The sequence below is a fragment of the Chamaea fasciata genome, unplaced genomic scaffold, assembly GCF_029207755.1.
Source record: "Chamaea fasciata isolate MVZ Bird 193981 ecotype frontalis unplaced genomic scaffold, bChaFas1.0.hap1 SCAF_1, whole genome shotgun sequence".
Classification (NCBI taxonomy): domain Eukaryota; kingdom Metazoa; phylum Chordata; class Aves; order Passeriformes; family Sylviidae; genus Chamaea; species Chamaea fasciata.
In genome coordinates this window covers 43,761,936-43,786,185 of record NW_027094086.1, presented here as the reverse complement: position 1 = coordinate 43,786,185, position 24,250 = coordinate 43,761,936, and the positions used below count along the sequence as shown (strand labels likewise).

Here is a 24,250-nt window from a genome sequence, read left to right as displayed (position 1 = left end):
TGGCAGATTTTCTTCCTTAAAATAAAATTTTATGGAACGAATGTCAACCTGTTAAAATTGCTACTTTAGAGAAACTACGAGTAACAGAGAGGAGAAATCTGGAAATCTCTGTAGTCTTGAACGTTTCTTTTTTTCCTCCTTCATTTTTAAGAAGGTATGTGTACACTTAGGCAGCCTGGCAAAATCTTGAAGTGATTAAGATTCAAAGATGGGCCTTCGTGACCTTTATGAATTTCCAGGAATATCACCCAAGACCAAAAATGAAAATATAACTATTTCATTTCGCCTTACTAAGCATTTCAACATCTCCAACACTTTAACATTTGGGCTAAGTTCTAATGTCTGCTTATAAATAAATCTGAATGGTTTTGTTCCCATTTTACTGCCACTGAAGAACCCAATCAAGAGAATCTAGTTACAAGACTGTTATTAGACACACATTAAAGTTGGGAAGGTGACAGCATGTTTTCACCCACTGTGGTTAAGGGTCTCTGAAATACCACTGTTTGCACAGACATGCAAACCTATAACAAAACAAAACAAAACAAACAAACAAAAAGTAGCCTTTGTGGTATTTGGAGTCTCCAGTAAGTCATTAAGTGCAAATTAGACTCTCATCTAGTACTACTTAAAGTGCAATCCCTTTGTGTATGCTCCCGCTTACAGGGAAAGCCAGCTCCCAGCACCAGCAGTATCAGATTCTTGCAGCATCCATGACACTTGTAAGCATTCAGTGGTCAGAACACCACTACATATCCTTCAAATGACATGGACCACTGAAGCTGGAAAGGTATCTTCACTGAACCAAGCCGGCTGGTATCTCAGCAATCCACCAGGACATAAGCATCAGCTTGCCCCCGGCAGTGTGCAGAATCTTGCCTGAGGAGTTTGTGGGGCTTGCATTTTTGAAAGTCATCACTTTTGAGCGTTGAAATGCTAAGGGTAGGCACCAACTTAAAACAGTGGCATCTCAGAAACACTTCATGATGCAAAATAGTTGTATTTGATGTTCTTGATTTCAGAGTGAGAATCAGTTAAACAAGGTGATAAGCATGACAGAACACTAACATAGTGAGCTAGCCAGAAATAATAAAACAGGGCACACCACCTCAAAGGTTAAACCATGTGAGTGCCTATTACATAGAGTATAAACAATCCTCTGCACTAATGCTAGTAGAGTGTATTATCTAAAGTATTTATTAATGTACTAGTTTCTTTCTTGCTGCTGTCAAATCAGTAGTAATATGCACCTATTAGCTAAAAAGCTTATAATAAGCCAAATAATACAAAGTGTGGTTTGATTTCTGTGCTACCACACCACTGTATTACACCAACACTAAAAGATGGTATTATCTTTCCATCTGTGAATGAAGAACAAACATATTTTAAAAGAAGATAAATTTCGGATATGTTTACTCCTTGTAAAACTACATGTTGTGCGTTCACTTCCTAACACCAACTTCATATCGTCAATCTTTGACATCATGATTCCTTACCTTATAAAATGAAAGAAACTGACATGTCATAGATGTAAGGACTAAGAAGTCACAAGTTTCCATGTACAAACAGGGACATCACCCCGCCATCAGTAATATCAGGGTGCGCACAGATGATGCAGTTATTTATGCAAATAACAGATTTAGGATTTGGCTATTACAGTTTAAAGACGTAACCCCTTGTTCAGGAACAACGTTGTGGGAGGAAAAAAAACATTATGATTTAAAAAAAAAAACCACCTCCCAAACCCAGATTCCCAACGCGCGGGCGGCCAGAGGGCCATGGGGAGGGGACGAAAAGTTTGGTGGTGCAGGGGGCGGGCGGCTCGGCCCCGCCGCCGCCCCCCTCCAGCCGCTCCGGCCGCCGCCCCCGGCTCCGGCCCCGCGGGGTGTGTGCCCGCCGGGACTCCCCGCGCCCGCAGCCGCCGAGGGGGCGGCCGTGACGGCAGCCCCCGTTCCCGCCGCCGCTCACCTGCTGGCCAGGCTCTGCCGGCAGTGCTGCCTGAAGGGCATCAGGTGGTAGTTCATGGCGTCCAGCAGCAGCTTCTGGCAGACCGGGTCGGTGCGCATGAAATCCACCGACTGGACCCGCTCCACCAGCTCCGGCGCCGGGATGAGGGCGAAGCGGAGGCGCTTCATCAGGTCCGGGGCGTACTGCATGCGGGTCTCCCGGTCGTGCTCCAGCCAAAGCACGGACATCTGGAAGAGCGCCAGCTCCGACTCGACGGGGGGGGGCAGCGAGTCGAGGAGGGCGCGCATCTCTTCGAAGTTGAGCAGCAGCACGTCCTCCACCAGGTACTTGTTGGCCAGCTTCTTGGTCTCCTCCAGGCCGTGCAGGGCGGCGATCTTGCACACCTGCTTGTAGTTCTGCACCGAGATCTGGTCGTTGAGGAACTGCACGCACAGCTTGGTGACCTGCGGGATGTGCAGGATCTTGCTGACCGACAGCACCTCCTCCACCGTGTCCAGCGAAAGGGTCACGTTGGCCGTGTACAGGTACTCCAGCACCAGCCGCAGCCCGATGGACGAGCAGCCCTGCAGCACCAGGTTGTTGATGGCCCGCGGGCTGGCCAGCAGCTTGTCCTCCGGGGAGGAGGATGGGGTGCCGGGCTCCTCCTGCGTCTGCGGCGGCGGCGGCTCCTTCGGCGGACCTCCCAGCCCGTCCTGGGCGCCGGGCCCCAGCCCCAGGGCGTGGGGGTGCCCGCCGCTCCCGCCGCCGCTGGAGAACAGGGATCGGAAGTACTGGGAGCAGGAGGCCAGCACGGCCTTGTGGCAGTGGAACTGCTGGCCCTGGGCCGTCAGGGTCACGTCGCAGAAGAGCTGCTTCCTCCACAGCAGGTTGAGGCCGTGCAGCAGGTTGTCGCTGTGGCTGGGGTCGAAGGTGGAGGTCCTGTCCCCGGATCTGGACATGGCGAGCGGCCTCCGGCACACCTGCCTTTTAAACCCTCCTCCAACCTGGGCAGAGGGGTGGGGAGGAGAGCGGGGTGGGGGGACACACGGAACGACACAACAATAAACACAGAGCTTTAGAGGCCCGGAGGGCGCATCCCGGCTGTGTGCGCAAGGGTGGCGGGGGGCGCAGCCGGGGGACGGGCTCCCCTCTGCCCGCCGAGCCGCCCCCCCTGCCCGGGACACGGACGGGCTCGCTCGGAACGGCTGCAACTTGGGAGGGCTTAGAGGAGATTTTTTTTTTTTTTTCCTCTCCCCTCTTCACCCCCGCCCCCGTTTTCCTCCCTCCTCGGTGCAAACCGGGCAGTTCTCCAGGGGAGGAGCAAGGAAGCCGGGGACATTTTCAAAGCTGAGCCACCCCCCAGGTCCCCCCCCTACCAAACACCCAAGCAATCAAACAAACCCCAAATAATACCACCACCTCCCCCCCGCCCCCCAACTCCGCGACGCCCAGAGAAACTACCAAGTGACTGAAACTCTGTGCCGGGCAGGCGAGTAGCCCTGCCCTCCCCGCTCGCCGCCAGCCCTCGGTCCCCTCCGGCCGCTTCGGCAACTCGGCGGCGCCAGGACCCGCTTCCTCCCCGGGGGCTGCGTGCCCGGAGCGGGGGCCCCGGCACTGGCCGGCACCGAAGTTGAGCCCCACTCCTCGGCCCAGCGCGGGGGTTGCAATACTTCGCACCCCGGAGCGGGGACGGGGGGGATGGAAGCTCAGCGCCGGGCCCGGCGAGGGGCCCCCGGCGCTGTCCTGCCCGGCTCGCTTCTCCTCGCAGCAGACGGCGCCGCGGCTGTAACTCCGGTAACTACGTGAAGTTCAAGTTGGGGGAAGGACGGGGGAGGCGGGAGTGGGCGGCGAGGAGCGGGGCCATGCCCGGCGGCCCCCCGGCCCGGCCGGACCCCGCCGTGCCCCCCGGCCCCGTGCCCGGCCCGGGGAGGGGGATCGGCGAGGCTGCCCCGAGCCCCGGCCGCACCTGCGGAGGCTGCGCAGCCACCGACCCACGCTGACCGCATCCCGCCCCGCGGAGCGCCGCCGCCGCCGCTCTTCCTCCTCCTCCTCCTCCTCCTCCTCAGCGGGATCCCGCCGAGACCTGCTCCTGCCATTGCAGCGCGCTCAGTCGCTTCTCGCCAATGCTGGGCTTCCTCTGCCTCCCTTCACCCCCGCCTCGCCCCATTTATCGGCACAGCGAGGGGCTCCCTCCAGCCGCTTTCCCTGCCCCGGCGCCGCTCAGCCCCGCTCCGCGCCCCGCCGGCGGCTACAGAAACCTCCCGGAGCCTCTCCCTTTAAGTGGACCCGGTCAGTCCCCCCCTTCCCCACCGCACACACACACACACGCATACATACATGCACACACATACACAGGCACACACACTCCTCCTCTTCTCCCTCCCCTTCTTTCTTTCTCGTTTTGCCCATTTCTTGCAATCGGAGTTTATTCTGCAAACGCGTTCGTTACACAACTGCCCCCCCACCCCGCACACACAAACACCCCTTTCCTCTCCCCCAGCAACAAACAAATAAGGAGGCACTAGAAAATGCACGGAGACGGTTAGACACAAGGCCAGAAACTTACCTGCTCCACAACCAGCTGCCAAAGTAAAGGTTCACTTAAGCTCCCCCCCAAAAAAATCAATTGTCCTTCCTTTTTAAAGGTTTGCTCGCTCCTTAAAAAAAAAGAAAAAAAAAAAAAAAAGAGAGAGAAAGAAAGAAAGAAAAAAAAAAAACCTTCTGGTTCCCAACTCGGAGCAGTCACTCTTTACAATTTATTTTGTCGTACATCATTTGATCACCATGAATTAGCAACAGCAAGAAAATGTACGAGAGAGAGAGAAGGAGAGAGAGAGAAAGAGAGAGAGAGCGCAGAGCTTTCTGCAAGAGAAGAAGAAGAAAAAATGTACGTGTGACAAATTATGCTACCAAGAAACAACACATCATTATCCTTGGGCCTGGGGCTCAGTGAGTCGTAACGAGAGTAATAGGAAATCCACGGTTGGGGAGAGAAACGGTCGTGCATGGCCAGTGGAGAGAGACCATACAGGGGGATGGATGCTGGAGAGACTCGCAAAATTATGGCTCAAGGCTATTGTAAAAATTGTCGAGCGTAAATGACTGCGATTTCAAACATCTTTGGAAGAAAGAAGGGGAAAAAGCGAGCCCCCCCCCCCCCCCGCCTCCCTCCCTCTCGCTCTCCCTCTCTCTTCTCTCTCTCTATAAAGAACCGTCAAGTTTTAGTGCGCATTGCTAATTAGTCAATTTCTCTCTGCCTTCACAGGCTGGCGACTTTGCTGCTGAGCTGAAACTGCTAATTTCTGTGACCAGCTTTTTTCTTAGCTGTGATCTGGATGAATGAGTAGCTGTCTCACAGAGATGACAAAAATAAACTCTAATCCCCCCAAAAATTTCCACTACATCTTTCTCATGCATAGATTTATGATCTTCAAGGGCCCTGTGCAATATGCAAACTTTTTTGTGTGTGTGTTGCTGGGGGGGGGGGCGCGGAGAGGGGGAGTAAGTCTTGTATTCAGGTTGCACAGTACTTGTTTTGTATTTCTGCTCTCCCCCCACACCCCAGGAGTGATAGAAATAATGTCTGGTTTCAGTAGCCAATACCTTACCCCCCATCCCCTTGTATTCATATTATTGCTTTGACAGGGTACATCCTCCTTCCTTGCAAGTATGATGAGACTGTAGGGGTGGAAGGGAGAGAAAGTGAGGCTACTAAATGGTGTTAGTGGTAAAATGTTCCTTTTACATTTGTTCCCTTGCACTGTTCAAGATTTATGATCTTGTTTGAAGGCATATTTTCTCTATCGTTTTTTCTGGTTAGACAACCGTCTCTGAACTTCACTGTCAGCTCTTCAACAGATAAGGGTTCAGAAGTCACAGTTTTTTATTGGAAGATTAGCATATTGTCAGATTTGTCTTTTGGTTTCGAGACTTTGCAAAGCAGAAGCCTGAACCAAATGGCAGGAAAGCAGCTGCTATTTCACAAACATAACCTTTCAACTTTCTGCCAGAGCTGATACCCTAAAAATGTGCATAGCGCAGCCCATCAGCCCATGGGTTGGGGCTTTGTTTTGGTTTTTGCTCCTTTATAGTTGTAAGAAGCAGAGGTAATTCTTACTCTAGATATTTTGGGCTTTTCCTTCCACTAAGGGACATTTTGGTAGAGGACACGTTCTCCACACTTTATCTCATGATATATTGTACCCTCACATTTATAGTTTTGTTCGTCTGTTGTCAAACCTGCAATTGTCCAAAAAAAAAAAAAAAAAAAAAGCAAGAAAGGAAAAAAAAGGTAGAATGTGTGCCCTTGAATGAAATGCACATGAAAGGAGACTCGAACAAGCACTCACAGAAAGTTTCACCTGGTGTGAAAGCCTCGAGCCCCATCCCCTTTCACAGATAATGCTCAGGCTCCTGTTAATTAAAACACACACCAGGAGTGGGACTTTGAATGCCAGGTCTCATGGTCCTTCTCTTTGACTTGGCCAAGGATGCCAATGCATTTACAGAGCTGGAGTCAGATTGCTCAGGAATGCAAAGGACTGGAACTGAAAGGCATTTTATTTATTTTCTGGTGACCTTAATAAAGAAGTTCTGCCATACCTCTCTCTTTTTCCTTGCCAGATAGATCCCTTCCCCCTCCCTTGGATGTCAATTATTTCTGCAAGAAATTTCCAAGAGGTAAGGCAGCTGGTGGTGTGGGGCATGGTATTCTTCCCAAAATGACACCATCCCATGCTGTTTCTAAAACCATGTTCTTTGATTTGCTCTAGTTGTGGCTTCCTCCCTTCTGCATCCCGTTGGCCACACAGATTTTGACCCTGGTGAGATGAAGAGAAATCTGAATTAAAAGATGCCTCCATTTTGATAGTAGCTGGTGTCATCAGTGATGTGAGTTGTCTCCCAACTGTAGCAGATGGGAAGAATGATTTTTATATCATACTTTTTATGCTGAACTTTGCTGGTCTAATGGCTGTAAATAAACCCCATAGGATTTTGTATCAATTTGCACTGACTGATGTATCACACACACTTACACCATTGCAAGCTGCCAAAATACATCCTGGTAGGAAGTTTCTTGGACTGGCATACTGCTATGTTTTGCTCTTTAGTGAAAAGATGAGGTTAATTTTTATTTAACTTTGCTATACTAACTCGGGTTGAAATAAAGTTTAGTCTTAACTTACATGTATGATTTGTGGTCACTTATAAGTTATATTGGAGAAATATTTCCAGAAGTCCTGGGTATGGTATTTTCTAAATGATCTTAAATATTTTGAAGGGAAACTTCAAAGTTTCTAAGTTGGGTGCTTGATTTCAAAGTGGAAAATTAAAGTTCATTGCTTAGAGATGGCAGATGTTGGCTGAAAATACTATGTGCTTGCTTTCTTCTTCTGTTACTCTCAGACCTGCACCATGTAAAATTATCTGTTTTTTTTTTCTTTGGAGCAGAAGTAGATGTACTTGACACTTGGTTTAAGCAGGAACTTCACATCTCTAATTTATATACCTAAAACAGTCACAGACTTTAGAGAAACCACTGGGAGCAAAGACCGTCTCCCCTGAGGCACTGAATACATAAGAACCCTGAAGCCTTCCCTATCATAGCTATACAACTCTGTTCCTAAACTGGATTTTCAGTGGACAGTGGGCAGTGGCCCATGCTTTCATCTTTTCAAAGCCAGGGGTTTGAAGGTGTTATCCTTTTAGTCATCATCCTTTTCCTCAGCTCTTTCCATCCCAGCAGATTCCTCAGTTTAGCAAAGTCTGCAGAGGCTTGTGGTTGGGAGGTCAATACTACAAGCTCCAAATCACATCATGCCATTAAAGGAAGAGGTCCTGGTGCAGAAGAGGCTTTTATGGAGACAGGATAAGACACCATCATTGAAATCCTAGAGAACAAACTCAGTAAATAAACAAGGTAAATACATTTCAGTAAGATTAATTTTATTAAAAAGAGGAATTTTGAATGCCTTTGTTGTCTGTGCTTGTAATATGAAATATATCTCTGAACAACCAATGTTTTATGGGGGATTTTTTGCAGATTTTGTTGTGATATATACTGATATCCTGGTACATCTCAGAAATCAAGTCACATGCACAGTATCTTTATTATTAAGAACCAATATAAGTGTCAATTCTGAACACCTGCCCTTTTGTCATTGAGACTGCTGTCAGAAACAGGGCTTCAGCTGCCTCCCCTCTCTGGGGCACAGAATTTGTCTTTTATGCAACTCATCTGGCCTGCTGAACTCTCTCAACAGTCTGCATTTCTGCCTCTGTTGCATTTCGAATGGTAGAACAGAGACTCTGGCACTCACCAGAGCCACCTGGATGTGGATAGGATCTGCCACCACAGGAAAAGAAAGTTCTTTCCAGGGGACTTCCAGAAAGGTAAAGGCTAGGGGTGGGCTGGGTTGTTTTTGTTGAGCAACAAGCAGTGCTAATTGTTTGGACAGATCTGAGCACACAGGTCCCTTTTGAGGTACAGGTGCTGTACAAAGAGGTGAACAAGAGCGGTACTGGCAGTTACCAGTGACATTGCTACTCTTGCTGAGCACTGTTGTACAACCCACCCTGAAGCTTCTGACGTGGAAGTCTGAAAGCTCACACTTCTGAAGGCAGACCTGGCATCCCAGTGCACTGTTCAGGAGTACAGAACTACTAACTTAACTACTTACTTCATCGCTGGTGGTGTCAGTGTAGGAGTAGGGCAGAAGTGGAATATTTCAGGAGGCCTTGGTGGAGGTTGTTAGACCCACAAGTCCAGACATCTGAATTCTAGCCACTGGCACATAGTGATTGTACCTACAGTGGCCTGCACACTTTAGTTTAGCACCTGGGAACCACTCAATGCTTCTAAGTGCCTTCTTGATCTTCAAGAAAACCATTTCCCTGGAAACCAAGATGTGAGGCATTGCAAGGAGCTGGGAGGGCAAGAGAAGAAAAAGTTGTCTTGAGTCTAATAATATAGATGTAACAACCCTGACCCAGGTGCATTCTTTAATATCCCTGTACTTCAGTTAACAAATGCTAAAAAGGATTTTCATTAGTGCAGTCCAAGCGTCTCCCAGCTTGTGGTTCCTCAGCCCTGCTGAGCACATCTGCCCAGCTTCACACCCAGCTGGGTATTTCTGAATGTTTACTATCACGATTGTGATGCCAGTGGCTACTGCAACTGTGTGACTGTAGAGACTGTCTCAACTGGGCCCCGAGGTGTCAAGGTGTCCTGATTGCCTGTGAGGTGTCCTGCTTAATCCATGCTTGCCTTGTGCTTTGAGATTCCTCTAGAAGTACTGACTGGTCCTATTTACACTCACAGATACATTGTGGAGTATTGTTTCTGTGCGTGAATGTGGACAAAACAGAAATTTGACTGTAGCAAAGAGTCATAATACCATTAAGTATTCAGACTTTTGCTCTGTTTACCCAAAACTCTGATGGGGTTGGACTGGGAGCTGCTACATAGTACCCTAAATGAGTGATCCTAAGAGCACTGAAAGGCAAGTTGTTCCTCCTCTCACAGTCTGCAAAAAAGACTATAGAGTAAACGACATAAAAAAAAATCATATAATGCAATGCTGTGCAATCAAGATGACATGAATAAAGTTTGTAGAAAACCAGTAGCTTCTGAAATATCAAAATATAAGGTATTTCCTCTGAAAGAGTTATTAAAATAACTTGGCGGGGGGGAGGCAGAACTCAGAACTGTTAAAAGAAGCAGTTAAGCTTGGGGAAATTGCAATCTAAAAGCAAGGTGGATTAAGCAAATCCTTCTGTACAGAACCATGCTACAACTAGGAACCCTCTAACCATCACTCGGAAAAGCTTACGCTCTGGGACTCGATTTTCAGGCATATAATACGAGCTTTAGTGATTGTGTCTGCACTGTACTCCCAATTAAGGGATACTCTCTTGTGCTTAAGTCCATTTCTGTTCAGGAAAGCATTTAAGCATTTCTTAAACCATATTTTTAAGTACTCTCTTGAAAGGGAATGCCTTCCTGTTGTGGGATATGTGTGTGCATTTGCCAGTCAGTTTGGCTGAGTTTTCCCAGCCTGGTGCACACAGGAGTCATTGCAAAACTAAGAGGAGGATACATTGGTGGCAAGTGACACTGTTGATTGCTCTAAAGCCACAGTCAGGCTTTGTAAGTGTTCCATCCCAGTTACTTGGTTTCTTGAGGCAGCGTTTTGAGACACACAGGGGAAAGGGCAAGCTTCAGAGCAACAGGAACTAACTGGATTGCAGTGGCTAGAGTACATTTTTGTACTGAAGAAATATATAATCCATAGGTTTAATGTGACTCTCATAAGCCCCAAGAGAGCACTATCAGTTTTTAAGGGAGAGAGGAGTTGCAAAGATTTTTTTATCTCAAGCAAAATCTGCTGACAAAGAGTTTTGTTGTCCATCAGTCTAAGTGCTCTGGGGACAGAAATCTTTCCCATAGTGCTCCATTTAACTGCCCCAGGATTGTTTTCTCCCTTTGGATGTGGCAGAGAGGAGTCACAGAATGCCCAGTCCCTCATGTGATAATAATGACATAAAATAGAATGTGACGTTAGCTTTGACCACCAAGGTGCTTATTCATTAATGATTTTGGGGGCATATGTGTAAAAAAGAAAAGGAAAGGTGAGTTAAGTTTTATGGCTTCCTCTTGGTTTTCTCTATCTTTCTAAGACAACACTGGGCACCTTCTGACCTGGGTACATGAAGACTAGGGCTGTGCTTAAATAGTGCAGTCTTGTTCTGCTGCAGAGGGGAAGAAGGTGATCTCTCTTGATCTCTCTGTGGAGATCATGTGTCATTACTTTCTCAGTAACCAGACTTAGCACCATTGTGAAACAGTGAATGTGCTGCTTCTCCCCTTTCCCAAACTGTATTTTTATTGTCAAGTCCTCAGCATTCAAATTAGTTCGTTTGCTGAGAAAAAAAACCACCAACACAAAACATAGAGACAGGGCTCCATGAGATTAAAACCAGGTAATCTTTAATTTTATGTGGTCACTGAAGGTCAAGCATTACTCCCCTGACTGGTGTTGACCCTCGCTAGTTGGTGAGGGTGATTTTGGTGAAATCCAGCAGTGGCTCCAACTTAATCCAACTAGCTACCCAGATAAACAAGTCCTCTGTCTTGTTTCCACCAGGTCCAATTGCAAAATGGCCACCTGAGGTTGGTGTAGCATTGTAAAAATACCACTTTTTTCTTTTTTTTGGTCAGGGATTATATAAATTTAGTGGGAGATAATCTAGGGAGAAATTATGAGAAAGAAAAGAATCCCTTTGCTTTGCTCAAGTGTTCCTCTGCTTCTCAGTACAGTGGGAAGTTGTGTCCAGCTCTCTGGTTCAAATCTGGCCCAGGCAGTAGAAATCAAAAAGAAGTCATCACTGAAAGGCTGGCAGGGCTCTGTGTGTCACCAGCCAGCTGTTTCAGCCCAGCATCTAGTTCACATAATAAAAATATCCTTATAATTGGCTCTGAGTGACATTGCCTTGGAATACAAGCAGATCATCGATGGTCTGCTTTGTCAGGAAGGATATGCCATCCATTCACAGCTGGAAATTGTTCCCCTGCACCTTTTCAAAGATTACCATAGTGTCAAATGGGGGAAAGTGAGGAAATCAACAGTAGTTCTATTTGTCTTGTACCAAAGGATTAAGAGGAGACTCTGATATCAACAAGCTCATTCATGAGCCCTGTATCAAAGGTTAAAAAAGCGAGTGCGAAGGTAGATATCATTAATTCTAAAAAATGGTGATGAAATAGAACAAAGCAATGTTTGATGTTGGAGCCCAGTCATGAGAATTGAATATCTTTTTTTTTTTTTTTTCTTTTCCTTAGGCTCAAGTTCCCTGGGTGATTTTCAGGTACCTATTGCTCGCCAGGTAACATCTTCCTGTCTGCCCAATGCCTCATATTCATTTACACCAAGATATAAATAAACATCCCAAAAATTCTAGAGCTGAGAAATAACACTGGAGAACAATGAAAAAGGCTTTCCATTTTAACTTCATTTGGATACAGCACATCAGCAGGCAGTTCATTGCCGATATAAAGGGGCAGTCCTGGTGGACCCAGTGACGGCTCATACAAGCTGTGAATCGGGCTCACTACTATTTTACCTATGATAAAACTGGGAGACAGGCAAAATGAAGAACATCCCTTTGCTGAGACTTTTTTTTTTTCAAATTAGACATATTTTAGTTACAAAAGATTGCAAAATTGTTCACAATAATAAAAATTTAGGATTTCTTTGGTCCTTGTCTCAAGCCTAGCTATGATGATTAAAAAAGAATAAGATTAAAAGGAAAGTTATTTATTGCTCCTTGACTTTGGTTTCAGACCTGAATGCATTTTAAGTGCCAAGTGACAAACCCTTTAAAATAGGGATAACAATGGAAATTCTGTCTTTTTAAAGCCACCATGGCATTCTTGTAACATCCAGGCTTTTCCAGCCTCAGGTCCACTATCAAGAGCTCCCAATGACAGACACCCAGACTAAAACTAGCACAGTGACCCAAGTTATTTTGGAAGTTACAGCTCAACATACAAGATTGCATGCAGTAGCTCTGATGACAAAAATGAATTTACCACATGGAATCTCACAGCATATTGTGCGGTAACTCAGAAAATAACTTGAGTTACCATTGCAAATATATATAAATAGTACAGATTAACAGCATTTATAGACACTGATCTATTAAGTCATTTTCCTATGATACCTTCAGACCTTTTGTCTGAAGCAGAAAAACCATCATTAAAGCTATGGTTTGCCAGACAATTACTTTGTCAAATCTCAAGAAATTGCATAATAAATTGTATACATGCATCAAACATGAACAGCAGAGGGGTATAACAAGCTGTGTATTTCCAGTCCACTTGTTCTTTCATCTAAACAGTAGCTGTTGTTTTGAAGAGTAATCCTATGTTCTTTTCAAGGCACAAAATGTACATATACATTTATCTATCAAACTAAGTAGAAATAATTGAAACACTTAATATGCACAGTAATAAAGAAATGCATGAACAACTTCATTATTAATGTCTATTGATTATTTATGTTTTCAAATAGGCAAATGTAGCTACTAATATTTTATCATGTTAGTCTATATGTGCATTTTGGCTTTACCTGTTTATTGGCAAGTTTACTATCCACATTATGGGTATTTTTATTGCTGTACACTCATTTGCTATGCGCATAACTGAGGTCAGTTTACGAACTGACTAGTGTTTACTCAATTTGATTACTATGTAACATTGCTGAGGCTATTCTCCCTTTGGAAAATTAACTGTACAAGGAAGCCCAGTAAATCTTTACTTAAAAATTCCAAACTTTAGATTGATTTCAGCGGTGGGTCTGTATTGATCTAAAAAGCTTTGCGTTCCTAACTAAAAACTAATCTTTATTTCACCCTTTAGTGACTGCAGCCATAAATATGTTCACTCATACTGGAGTTTAGTGGATTAATGGTTATTGGAGATTGTGGCTTCCAACTGGGGTTGGTAAACCTTAACCTTTGGAGGACAACATGAAGGCATTTACCCCTTGTCATCTGTAATAGCTGGGTCCCCTTCTGACAGTTACCTGGGTGTTAAAGAGGAGGCAGAGCAGGAGATGGGGATTAAAGTACTAGTGGCTCACTTTATCTATCCAGTTACCTGTTATACTGACCACTGTATCCAGACTTGGCTCTTTTTCTGATGCAAAGGCATTGAAATGGAACAATTTGTTTCATCTGTGATAACAGAACTCTGAAATTTCTAAGCACTAGAATTAGTTGTTCCTCAAAATTAATAGACAGAAGTTTTGTGTCTCCTTTCATTTCACCATATTTGTGGGAAATGTTTTATGTGACTCAGGACAGATCTTTCTTACTGTCTCTGACAGATTTTCAAAGGCAGCTGGTGGGAGATACTGCCTTACATTCCACTGCAATGACTGACTAGTTACTATCCCAAACATAATTACACTAATTGTTATAAAAACCGTAATTGCAATAATGTCTTAAAGTAGGGTTTATTCCAGAATGTCATGTTCTGAAATAGATGTCAATTAGCACTTAAGTTATGAACAAGCCATCCCTACAAAACTTTAATTCACTCAAGTCAGTTTAAGTAACTCAAGAAAGCGATGTGAGGGTAGAAATTATTCCCACATGTAAGGACTAAAAGATCTGCCCTAGCTTTTCATTAAAGAGAATAATGATTATTGAGAACATTAAAAAATTATTTCATTAGCAATACAGAGAAGGTTTCACTGGAACACGAAATATACAAAATGGTAGATGTCAAGTGATTATATTAACAGACACAATTCAATATCCATTGTTCCAGAAAATATACTGAGCTTAAAAGAGAGATTTCTTCTGCAAGAAATATTGACTCGAGCCTGCCTAAATTCAAGGGAGAGATTTATTCTTCATAAGCAGGTACCATCTTGTGACAGTCATTTCTATAATTATTCCCATTTGAAAGCATAAGGGATACTTGTGTCAAAAAGGGTGCCTGGTTTTTGGAAACTGATCTTATTTTAAAACCTTTCTTTCTATTTCTATTAATTCTTCTATTTTTGCAAATCAAATTCCCAGGAAGGGAGATTGCTTTTGTAATAACATAGAATTGCAGTTGCTGGCAGCTGTTGCAAATGATTCCAGGCAATTTACGTCCCTTGAGACATTTTCCCAACATCAAGGTAATCAGGGCCAGTGGGATATAATCTGGGAACAGTTTTAACAACAAGTTTCCCACCCTGGACCAAAAAACACAGTCCCAGTGGAGATGAAGGTTGCCTGTTGTGCCTTGTTATAGACCCCTTACACTTAGCTGCAGATTTTGCATCTGTTTTGTTTATTAAAATAAGAACATTCACTCAAATATTTAAACAAAGGTAACAAGACTGTGGGAATACCAGACATCTGCTAATCAAAATGTTGCCCTTCTCATAGCATTTAATTTCTTTTACCTTTTCCATCTTCCTTCAGTGTTCTCTGACCCATCTCCCAGCTTCAGATTTTACTCAAGAAGGTCAAAATGCCCAGAGGTGCATGCGGTTTGGCCCCACTGTTTGCTGTCCTCATATCAGATGGAAACAGGATTTCTGGGGGTCTTTTACAAGCTTTGGCTATCAGCAACAACCACTGGGGCTTTGTAAAGATAATCTCAATTTTAATAACAAAGCATTGGCTTTCTGAAGTGTGTAGGTTTCTAGAAATCTTTGATGATCTGAAATTTGTTATCCCTTTGTTGGCAAAACAAGCCTTAAACTGGAGACAATAGAAAGAACAGAGGGTCCTTCTGCTGCAGGAGGCTGAGGGGACAAAAATCTGTCTCTGTTCCCCCCTTCAAGCATGCAAGGAGAGTGTACACAAAATCTTGGCAGTTAAGATTATCCTAAAAACATTGGCTCATTAGCGGTCCCTAAAAGCTTTGTGCCATATAAATAAAGTCACAATAATTGCAGGTATTTTCTGTTTGCCGTTGGGTGGAAACAAGAAGGAATGATCAAATGCTAAAGCTGATCTCTCCGGTTTACATTGAAAGCCTCCTCTGAATGCACATGTATTTGATGCCACATAGACAACAGCAGCAAGAAGAATGAAATTGGTCTTTTTGGCCCAGCATGAGGCAAGAAAAGCCTGTAATGCTGTGCACCAGCTAGAAGAGATTGTCCCTCCCTTCAGCACTAGCTGTATAGATCTTCCAGCATGTGAGGAATACCTTCATCTGCCTGCCGGGAGGAGCAGAAGGAAAATGGGTATGTCTCTTGACTGCCTATCCCTCTGCTAGTGCGCACCCAGTGGTGGTGTGAGCAACTGCTTTGGAGTCAGTGTTGGCAGGAGAACCAAGTGCCCCAGCAAGCAATGTGACAGGAGACCACCAAGCTCATTTCTACTGAATCAGTTTTGCTAAACAATTCCAGGGCAAGGAGACCAGCTCTGAGTGCTACCAGGCTATTAGGGGGAGCAAGTCCAGTGGATCAGTGGGATAATGGCACAAAACAGGGGAAATGGGAGTAGGCAATTGATGTTTTCTGGCTGAGAAAGGAGTATATAGAGTGGGCATGGTTTTTTTGTGGGAAGGACATCCTCACAGAATATCACAGGCATCATCAGGTTAGGGGGAATATATTTCTAGGAATCTTTGTTAAACCTATGGGAGTTCATCACTCATGGTCATCTAGCTGAGATCAAAGTAGGGCCACCTAGAGTAAGACTGCTGTTCTCCTCCAGGAATGCCAGGTTGCTTAGGGAATGCCAGGTTACAGGAAAAAATAAAAGAAATCAAAAATGACCTCATCATTTCACACAGCAGTAAATATGTCATAAAGATTTTTTATCACATGGACTTGATGTACATTGTGCAGTAAGAAAAGAGATTTGATCAACAGGAATAACTGCCCTAATGCTAATATGATCTACTGAGTCACAAATCCTCTTTTTCATAATACTTAAATACGGATTTACATGATGGACCATAACAACTCCAAATGCACCATTTATATTTATCATGTAAATAATGATGAGCTTTCAAATTAGAATGCAGATCAAAATAGCACACCAGTTATTCAAATTGCTTCTTGGTTCAGAAACTCACTTTTTTGAATAGTTCAAAGGTATCAACTGTTTAGGCTGTGATAGTGCATTACAGAGGCCCATGTGAGTAATGTGCACATGAAAGTGGTCCTGCTGAACTGGGTAGATTTACTCAGCTATATGAAGTTGCTTATGGCTGAATTTACCTGCAGGAGAGACATCAAAGTCAGTCAGGACACTTTATTTTTCCTTGTCAGCTTCCAAAGATTCTGTGAGTTGAGCACAAAGACCATGTTAACACTCACTGTTTTCTGCCAGGGGAATAATTTCTGTGTCCAAGGCATTTATGATCACTATGAACTAATATGCTAGTTTTTCTATCCTTTTCTTCTTCCACAATTCAGTACTTTAAAAAACACAAGAAACTTCGCTAGGCTTCTCTTTATGTGCATGCACCTTCAGAAATTCTGTGCTACTCTCTCTAAACCTGCCTTTGCACCCCTCAGCTGTGTACAAACCTTTCAGCTTTCATGTGCCTAGTGTAAGCCCTGCATTTGGTGTTCAGATCTTTAATAGTTAAGCAGTAAATTGTTCTCCAGACTGTCCAGCGTTGCTGGAAAATGGACGCATTTTCACCTTTGATACTAAGATGTCAGCCAGGGGTGGCTTCTGTGTTTCTCCAGTGCTGAAAACTAGTCTTGTGCAAAAGGCCAGTACAAAGGTCTTACAAGTCAAGTTATTTGAGTCCTCCCTCAGCCCTGGAAATCATTCCTGATTTCTGTAGTTTGCAGCAGACACCAGGCTTTTGGTTGTCTCTCAGTAGAAAGGTGAGTTCTAAAAATAATAGAGGTTCAGGGGATACTAGAAGGCTCAAAGGTTATTTGGCATTATCTTTTCCCAATCTGTACCCATCTCCCCCTAAACAGACAGAGTCCATCCCCTTCTACTTTCTCTGAGTTAATTATAACTTGCATTGAGTAGTGTCATGGAGAGAGACATAAAAAGCAGCAACACTAATAGTACTCAAGGGGAATTTAGCAGCTCTACAGCAGAACAAAAATCTCCCAGCAAAGAGTTGTGGCAATAAATGAGCCAGTTTGATACCAGTCAAAGTCCACATGCAGATAGATTTATTTGCTCTATATTGGCCATGCTTTTCCAGTTTCATGAGATAGGGATATTTCTACAGGAAGGATTCCACGTTTAGTTTGAGAGGCAGCATGTCCCTGTAAAATGGAGCATTCACTGGCCACTGCACCAACACAGGGACACTGGAGTTTAGATGAGCTTTTGCAAATCCCCAAGAGAGGAAGGAAAAAAACCACCTGGTGACTTCTTAAAAAGAAGTATATGAAATTACATTTCAGCACAGTTGAGGGAGGGTAGATGGGGGTGTCTTGCTGTCTCTCTGCCCTCTTGAGACAAATCAGAAACAGCCAGAAGCAATCACATTATAAGCAGAGCTGTGTGGGGGCTTTCCCAGCCTGTGTGCTTGATCTCAGATCAGGGGCAAAGGACAGCATGGATGTGATGCAGAAAGCAGTACAAAACAGACCTATGGTGCCAAAATTTAGCTGCTTGCTTCTGTTTAAGCTGTTTGTGCTGTTTTAGATGTTAGGCAAATTCTCAAGGTCACTAGTACCTTACTCAGGTCAGGTAAGGTACTAGTGACCTTTCATTACTACTGGGTTATCCAAAGTATCATATTCTTCCACTTGAAATTTGGCTGCAGTCCTTTCTTCTTCTCCTTCTCCTTCTCCTTCTCCTTCTCCTTCTCCTTCTCCTTCTCCTTCTCCTTCTCCTTCTCCTTCTCCTTCTCCTTCTCCTTCTCCTTCTCCTTCTCCTTCTCCTTCTCTGGTGACCTCTCTTTGTCACTTCTCAGCAATTGGTTCTCAGGCTTTTCATTAATAGTCTGAGCACCCTTTTACTTTTCTGGCATATTCCCCCATGTAGGAGGAAGGTGGGTGGTTTTTATCAAGAGGGTCAACTAAGAGCAGAGATATAACAAGAATTCCCTGGCCTCATTTAATTATATTTTTCTGCAGAATTTTTCCTTGTGGTGGCCAAATCCCTACTTGCAAAGTGTGCTGACAACCATGCTCCTTGGTAAAACAGAGTGAAGTCAGTGTTGTGGACACCATGCCAGTTCAGAATCCATGTCTCAGAGATATCTATTTCTTATGAAGTATCTTCATGTAGTGGAGGGCTTGAACTCGTGCTGTGAACTCATGTCCATCCATGACTTGGATCAGACAAAACCAACAAAAGCAAAAAAGTGTCTCTGAATCTGCACGTAGTTGTCCCCAACACCAAAACACCCTTTAATATTTAATCCTTAAAGGTCTGAAAACATAAGAATGATCTCTAAAGTCTGGAATTTGTTGCTTGTATTTGTTTTTCAGGCTGCCCGTTTTTGAGACATGCTGCCTATGCAGTGTAGTTGATGGGGGAGTGTTGTCTGTCGAAAGAAGCTGTGAACTTTTTCCTCTGACTAGGGCAAAGGCAGCAGAGAGCTTTGTGAGCCATGGATCTGTGGGGAGCCTGACTTAATTTGTACTTGTTTCCCTTCTTTGCAAAAAGATAAAGATTTTCTCTTGGTACTTTTAGCCAATTTCTACAGCAGTGAAGACATCCAAATGGCTGCTCCAAGTCTTCCAGGCACTCCATAGACTTTTCTCCAGATGGAAAAGACCAATAAAGTGCTGAAAACTCTCATGGAGAGGAGAAAATGTAAGGAGAAAAAGAATGTCCTAAATACTGATTAAACACAGAAGAGTAGAAGCTGTTACCATGATTTCCTGTCCCAGTGTTCAAGTCAAACTGAATTTGTTGACTTCCACTTGGTCTTTTTCTAAGGTTTATGAAAAATATACAGTCCTCCTGTGAAATTACATTGAACAAGCACCAGATACAGAGCTCCCTTCCCCCATCACCTTTCTGCACTGTTTCAAAGACTTACTTAATGATTTACATTGTTCACAGAGTCACTCAAGCAGGCAAAGTGGAATTCCACCTGATCGGTAACATGGGGTACTTCCCATCTGAGCTGGAGTGTGAGCTGTTTGTCAGCTCTCCTAATGTGCCAAGAGCTATATGGGAACTGCTGAGGTGACTATAGATTATAAGGGCAAAAACCTGCTTTTATTTTTGCAATGGCATGAAAAAAACCCCATAGAGAATGTCATTAGGACAGGGGACAGGGCAAACTTATGCACATCAACACATTATCCAGCCTCAATAGCACATGGTACATTGTTTCCATTTCCAGACAAAAAAACCTCACAAGAGACAGAGATCAAAGGGTTAGCTTTTCAGTGATCTTGTCATGTGGCTTCTTAAATGATAATGTAAAGGTTTTAAAAAACATTTACCGTAATTTCTGCTAAGTGTCACAGCCTAGTGAACCATTAAAAGTGAAGCAGCTCACTGAACCGCGCGGAAGTGAACAGATGGAATTCCACCCTCCCTCTGCTCCAGAGCCTCCTCGAACAATGCAAAGTCTTCTTTCAAATCTCCTCCTCTGAGCTCATTACCCAGGGCAAATATGTGGCAGGTTCTACTGCCACAAAAGCTGGGGCTTGCTCTTCTTTGTGGCCAGGCTGTGAGGTAGAATTTTTTAAAAATTAAAATAATAATTTAATCTGGTTTCTGCACTTTTGCAATCCTTTGTTCCCCATTTATAAGGATGCTTTGAGAAAAGGAGGACATCCTGACCTGAGCTTTCCAGGGTCTCATGGATCACTGCCAATCTTATTTTCTCCAGACTTTACTTATAAACAAAGGTATCCATTTACTTTAGGAGCAGTTGTTTGCACCTCCATAGTTCTGAATTTTCTAGAGAGAGAAATATAGCCCTGCTGTCACACTAACTTCCTCCTCTTACATCCTCCTCACTGCTTCCCTGCCTAGGTGACAAGTAATTGTGCACAGGTATGCATGATCTTGCCCTCTCCCTGCTAATTTTTTAGAGTGCTTTATGGGCTCATGTAAATTTGGATCATTATCTCAGGGCTGAAATTTCCACTGAGTTTTGTGGGTTTTGTGAGCACAGTGTGAGCCATCTCCTCAGGCCAGCTTACAGTAGAGGCTAGTAGGGGTCCTGCAAGCTCCAGTGAGGCATTTGAATCAGTGGTGCAGCAGCTGCAGGGTGAGGTGGGGGATGCTCAATGCTTGATAGGTGCCAAAGGGCTTAGGGGGAGAGGATTCATGCAATAAACTCTATTTCCACACGGTGCCATCCTCTCTCTCCAAGGAGATGGGTGAAGGATATCACACAAAAGAATAATCTTTGCTCATATCCGGACACATCTCACACCCCAACACAAAACTGAAAGGTCTCCATCTACATGGGGACTTGGCAAGCTTAATTTGTGCTGGGTTCCAGAATGTGTAACTGGACAAAATCAACCACTTTTCATCTTTATCTTTGAAACAATATGAAAATATTTTATTCTGAAGGTGCTTGGACAACACAGAGGCCAGAAATAGTAGCTGAAGGAAAACCCCACAATTAAACTGGGTTTTTTTAGATTCTGAGTCTGTTTGATAGTCATCAGTGTAGCAGAGGAAAAGTCACTATTTTGTCCTCAGCTTAAGCATGCTGTAAAATCATGCTCCGATGTCTTGGAGTTTAGGTGCTAACCATGAAGCCTGCATTGAAATCTGGGATATAATATGCACCTTGGTATCTTGAGCCCTTCACTTTGCAAGTTTGAACTGAAAGAGGTAATTCCAGCCTTTCCAGATACTGGAGAAAGTTGGAGTTCAACTTCATGGTGTAGCTGGCTGGTGATGTGGGCTGAGAAATACATGACTGTAGGGAAAAAAGAAGGAAGGCTCTGGTACCTCCTTCCCAGGAAGAAGCAGCAGCTCCTGTCACAGGCTGTGTACAGCAGCAGGAGATGCTGCCAGCTGAACAACACATCCCTACAGGGGCATGAAGTGCTGCTTAGCCAAGCATGACCAGCCTGGGCTCTGCCTGGCCAGGCTCTCTCTGCTGACTGCAGCACGCTCTCACCAAGGACACCCTGTTTCCCCTTGGGAAGAGTCAAAGTACCTCCCTCAGCACATTCCCCTTTACCCAGCACACAGCCTCCTGTTTTCACATGTGTCTGCTGTCTGTCCATCTCTCTGCTGGGTCTCTTTTCAAGCAACATCTTCCTGTTCCTTCCCAGGGTAACACTTAGCCACATGACTCTGACCCTGCCACCACTAGTTGAGCAGAAGGAAAAGAGACCTCTCTGGTATGAAGAACTGTGGTGTTTAGGAGAAGATCCACTTTGCTCAGAAATGGCAGCTGAAAGCATAGGTAAGCTGGGAAGGGCTGAGTTGGCGTTCTGGGAGAGGTTACAGCACCCACCACCTGGATGCAGCGGCCATCCAGGGAGAGCCATGGGAGCTACTCTCAGAATGAAAGGCTGAGAACTGGTCCTTTTATTTGTGGAAATAGATACAAATGAGTGCTCCATGTTTCAGTATCATCTTTTTTTTTTCTTCTTCTTCTTCTTTGTCATTTACATTGCATGCATACAGTTGAGCAACTTGGCTTCAGTCTTGATTGAAATATTTAATGGATATTATTCATTGTTGGTATTCTCTCAATGTTGTTCTCATTCATTTTAAAACTGCCAAACCTTCCAATTTTTCAAGGATGCCTGGCCTTTTAAATAAAGAAAGCATTTTGATACCTTTATTACATTTTTTGAGGCCACATTAGCTTGTTTTTGCTATCATTTTGACTTTGATTTTAATAAACCGAATAGAAATAGCACTCTCCATTTCTTAAATACTGCATGCTTTTCCATTATTGTCCACAAACAGTTGATTCCAATCAACTTTCTACAGCTCATTCTGTCCTCAGAATTATTGTACTTTTATAACCATTCACAAATATTTTCAGAAGTGCTTCCAATGTGATGATATTATAACCTAGCCCTAAGGGTTTATTATCTTCCACATTATTCATTTCACCTAGTCTCATTTCCTTGGACTAAGTCCAAAATAGCCCCTGGTCTTGTTGATTGCTCCTCACACCGAAAAAACTGTTTGGTACTGCACTCAGAAGCACGCATCCATCCTTAATGACTCCACTACTGCTATGCCCATCAACGTCAGTATAATTGAAATTCCACTGTAGTCACTGCCTCTGCCTTTTTACAGCTTACCCCTTATCTATCTAAGCATTTCCTGATCTACTACTTTGTTTTAACCACTTCTCACGTGCATGCCAGTTTTCTTTTTGGATTGTTCCATTCCTTGAAGAGGTCCTTATTCATGCTTCACATTTGTCAATTATTTGACAAGCTGAATAAGGAAAAAAAAGGCATTATAAGTAGCACTTTACCTATTTTTGTATTTCCCCTCAATGTGGGAATAGGGCATATCAGAGAATTTGCCAACTATGGTTACTCAGGTGCAAAATAAAGTGGTGAACGTAAATAGAGGGAAAACACTCCCATATTAAAGCCACATATATTCTTTTCAACAGTCAGTTTTTCTTGGAAAATTCTGGTTGTAAAATAAAGCAGAACATTTAGGATGCTTCAAATAATACAACCCTCCTCCTGGTGAGCAAACCATGAGGGGGCTTCCTGACCTTAGCAGTGTTGCAGTGCCAGCAGAGAGAAACCACTCTTCCATTGCTTAGGCATACACTCAGCCTTTGAGAGCCTAATTTGGCTTTTTATATAAGCAGATCTTCCTTAAACAGAATTTCAAGGTAGCAATCAGCCCTTTACACTGTAATTCTGAGAAAGTGAGAGCCTTTCCCCTCATTTATTAAAAAAAGTAAGTTTTACTCTTACATGGCATGCTGAGATTATTGAGTTGGGTGGATAGAATAGTTTACTTCCAAAACTGCATAATCTCACTGCTGATATTGCTAAACTGTGTGCAGTTTTAAATGGAACCTGGTGCTGCTGAGACTCAGTGAAATGAAACCTTCACAGGTCTCAAGGTCCCCTGGGCATTGGCCTTATGGGGGTGGGTCTAAGGGACCTGTTGCTTAAAATAGTTGAGCCTCACTGGTGAGTATGCAGGTGAAATAAATACCACATAAAGCTTAAGGACTTGAGAACCCTTGCTACATATTGTTGTCTGTGAGCAGGAAGACTCTGGTGCATTACTAAGATGCCCAGCTGACTGCCATCCTCACATCCTAACACACGCAGCCCACAGGAATGGGAGGAACTCATCCGTGTTTCCAAATGATGATCCTGCTTCCTCGAGGGGCTAAGTCTGCTGAGCCCCTCACTCAGTCCCTTCAGTGGGGAGCCAGCAGTGTCTTGCAGGGCCAAGCTGACACAGATAATGGCATTCCTTTTGTCCAGGCACCTCTACTCACACCAGGGTGCTGCACCTGGCAGGTGTTTCCAGTGAGCAGCTCACACCAGGGTGCTGCCTTCTCACAATCTCAGTGCCTCGGGAAGTTGTTAGATAAAGAATTACAAGGTCCCTTCATTTTTCATACACCTGCCAGTGTAATATTGTACCTAACCTCATATTTGGGCATCGTCCATCCTGCAGTACGTGTCTTGTGTTTATTTCAGTGTCTGTCAGAGACCCAGGGTTAAAACTATTGGAGGTCCAGATGACATCTGGCTTCTCAGCTCCTCCAGAATATTGGCTGCAGTGTTTATCAGTGCATTATTCATCAAAACTGATGATGCAAAGTACAACATGCTGTCTGCAGCTCAGCGTAAGAGTGGAAAGAAGTTGGCAGAAATGCCTAGTGTTCTGTGAGCAGCATGTAATCAATAGTCTGGGTGCTTGT

At 44.1% G+C, this 24,250-nt stretch overlaps 1 protein-coding gene across 2 annotated transcripts in view; it reads right to left on the bottom strand.

Moving 5' to 3' along the window:
• Positions 1-4,649, bottom strand: part of KLHL14 (kelch like family member 14) — a 60,725-nt gene extending 56,076 nt beyond the window's left edge. The window contains exons 1-2 of one of the 2 annotated variants that reach the window (XM_066181934.1): positions 4,514-4,649; positions 1,969-2,951 (exon numbers count right to left, since the gene is read on the bottom strand). In XM_066181934.1, the coding sequence (XP_066038031.1) occupies positions 1,969-2,906 (938 nt within the window). In that variant the 5' untranslated portion in view covers positions 2,907-2,951; positions 4,514-4,649. Of the gene's footprint in view, positions 1-1,968; positions 2,952-3,408; positions 3,699-4,513 lie in introns of those variants that run through there. The other variant, XM_066181925.1, reaches the window with a different exon arrangement.
• Positions 4,650-24,250: the final 19,601 nt, after the last annotated feature.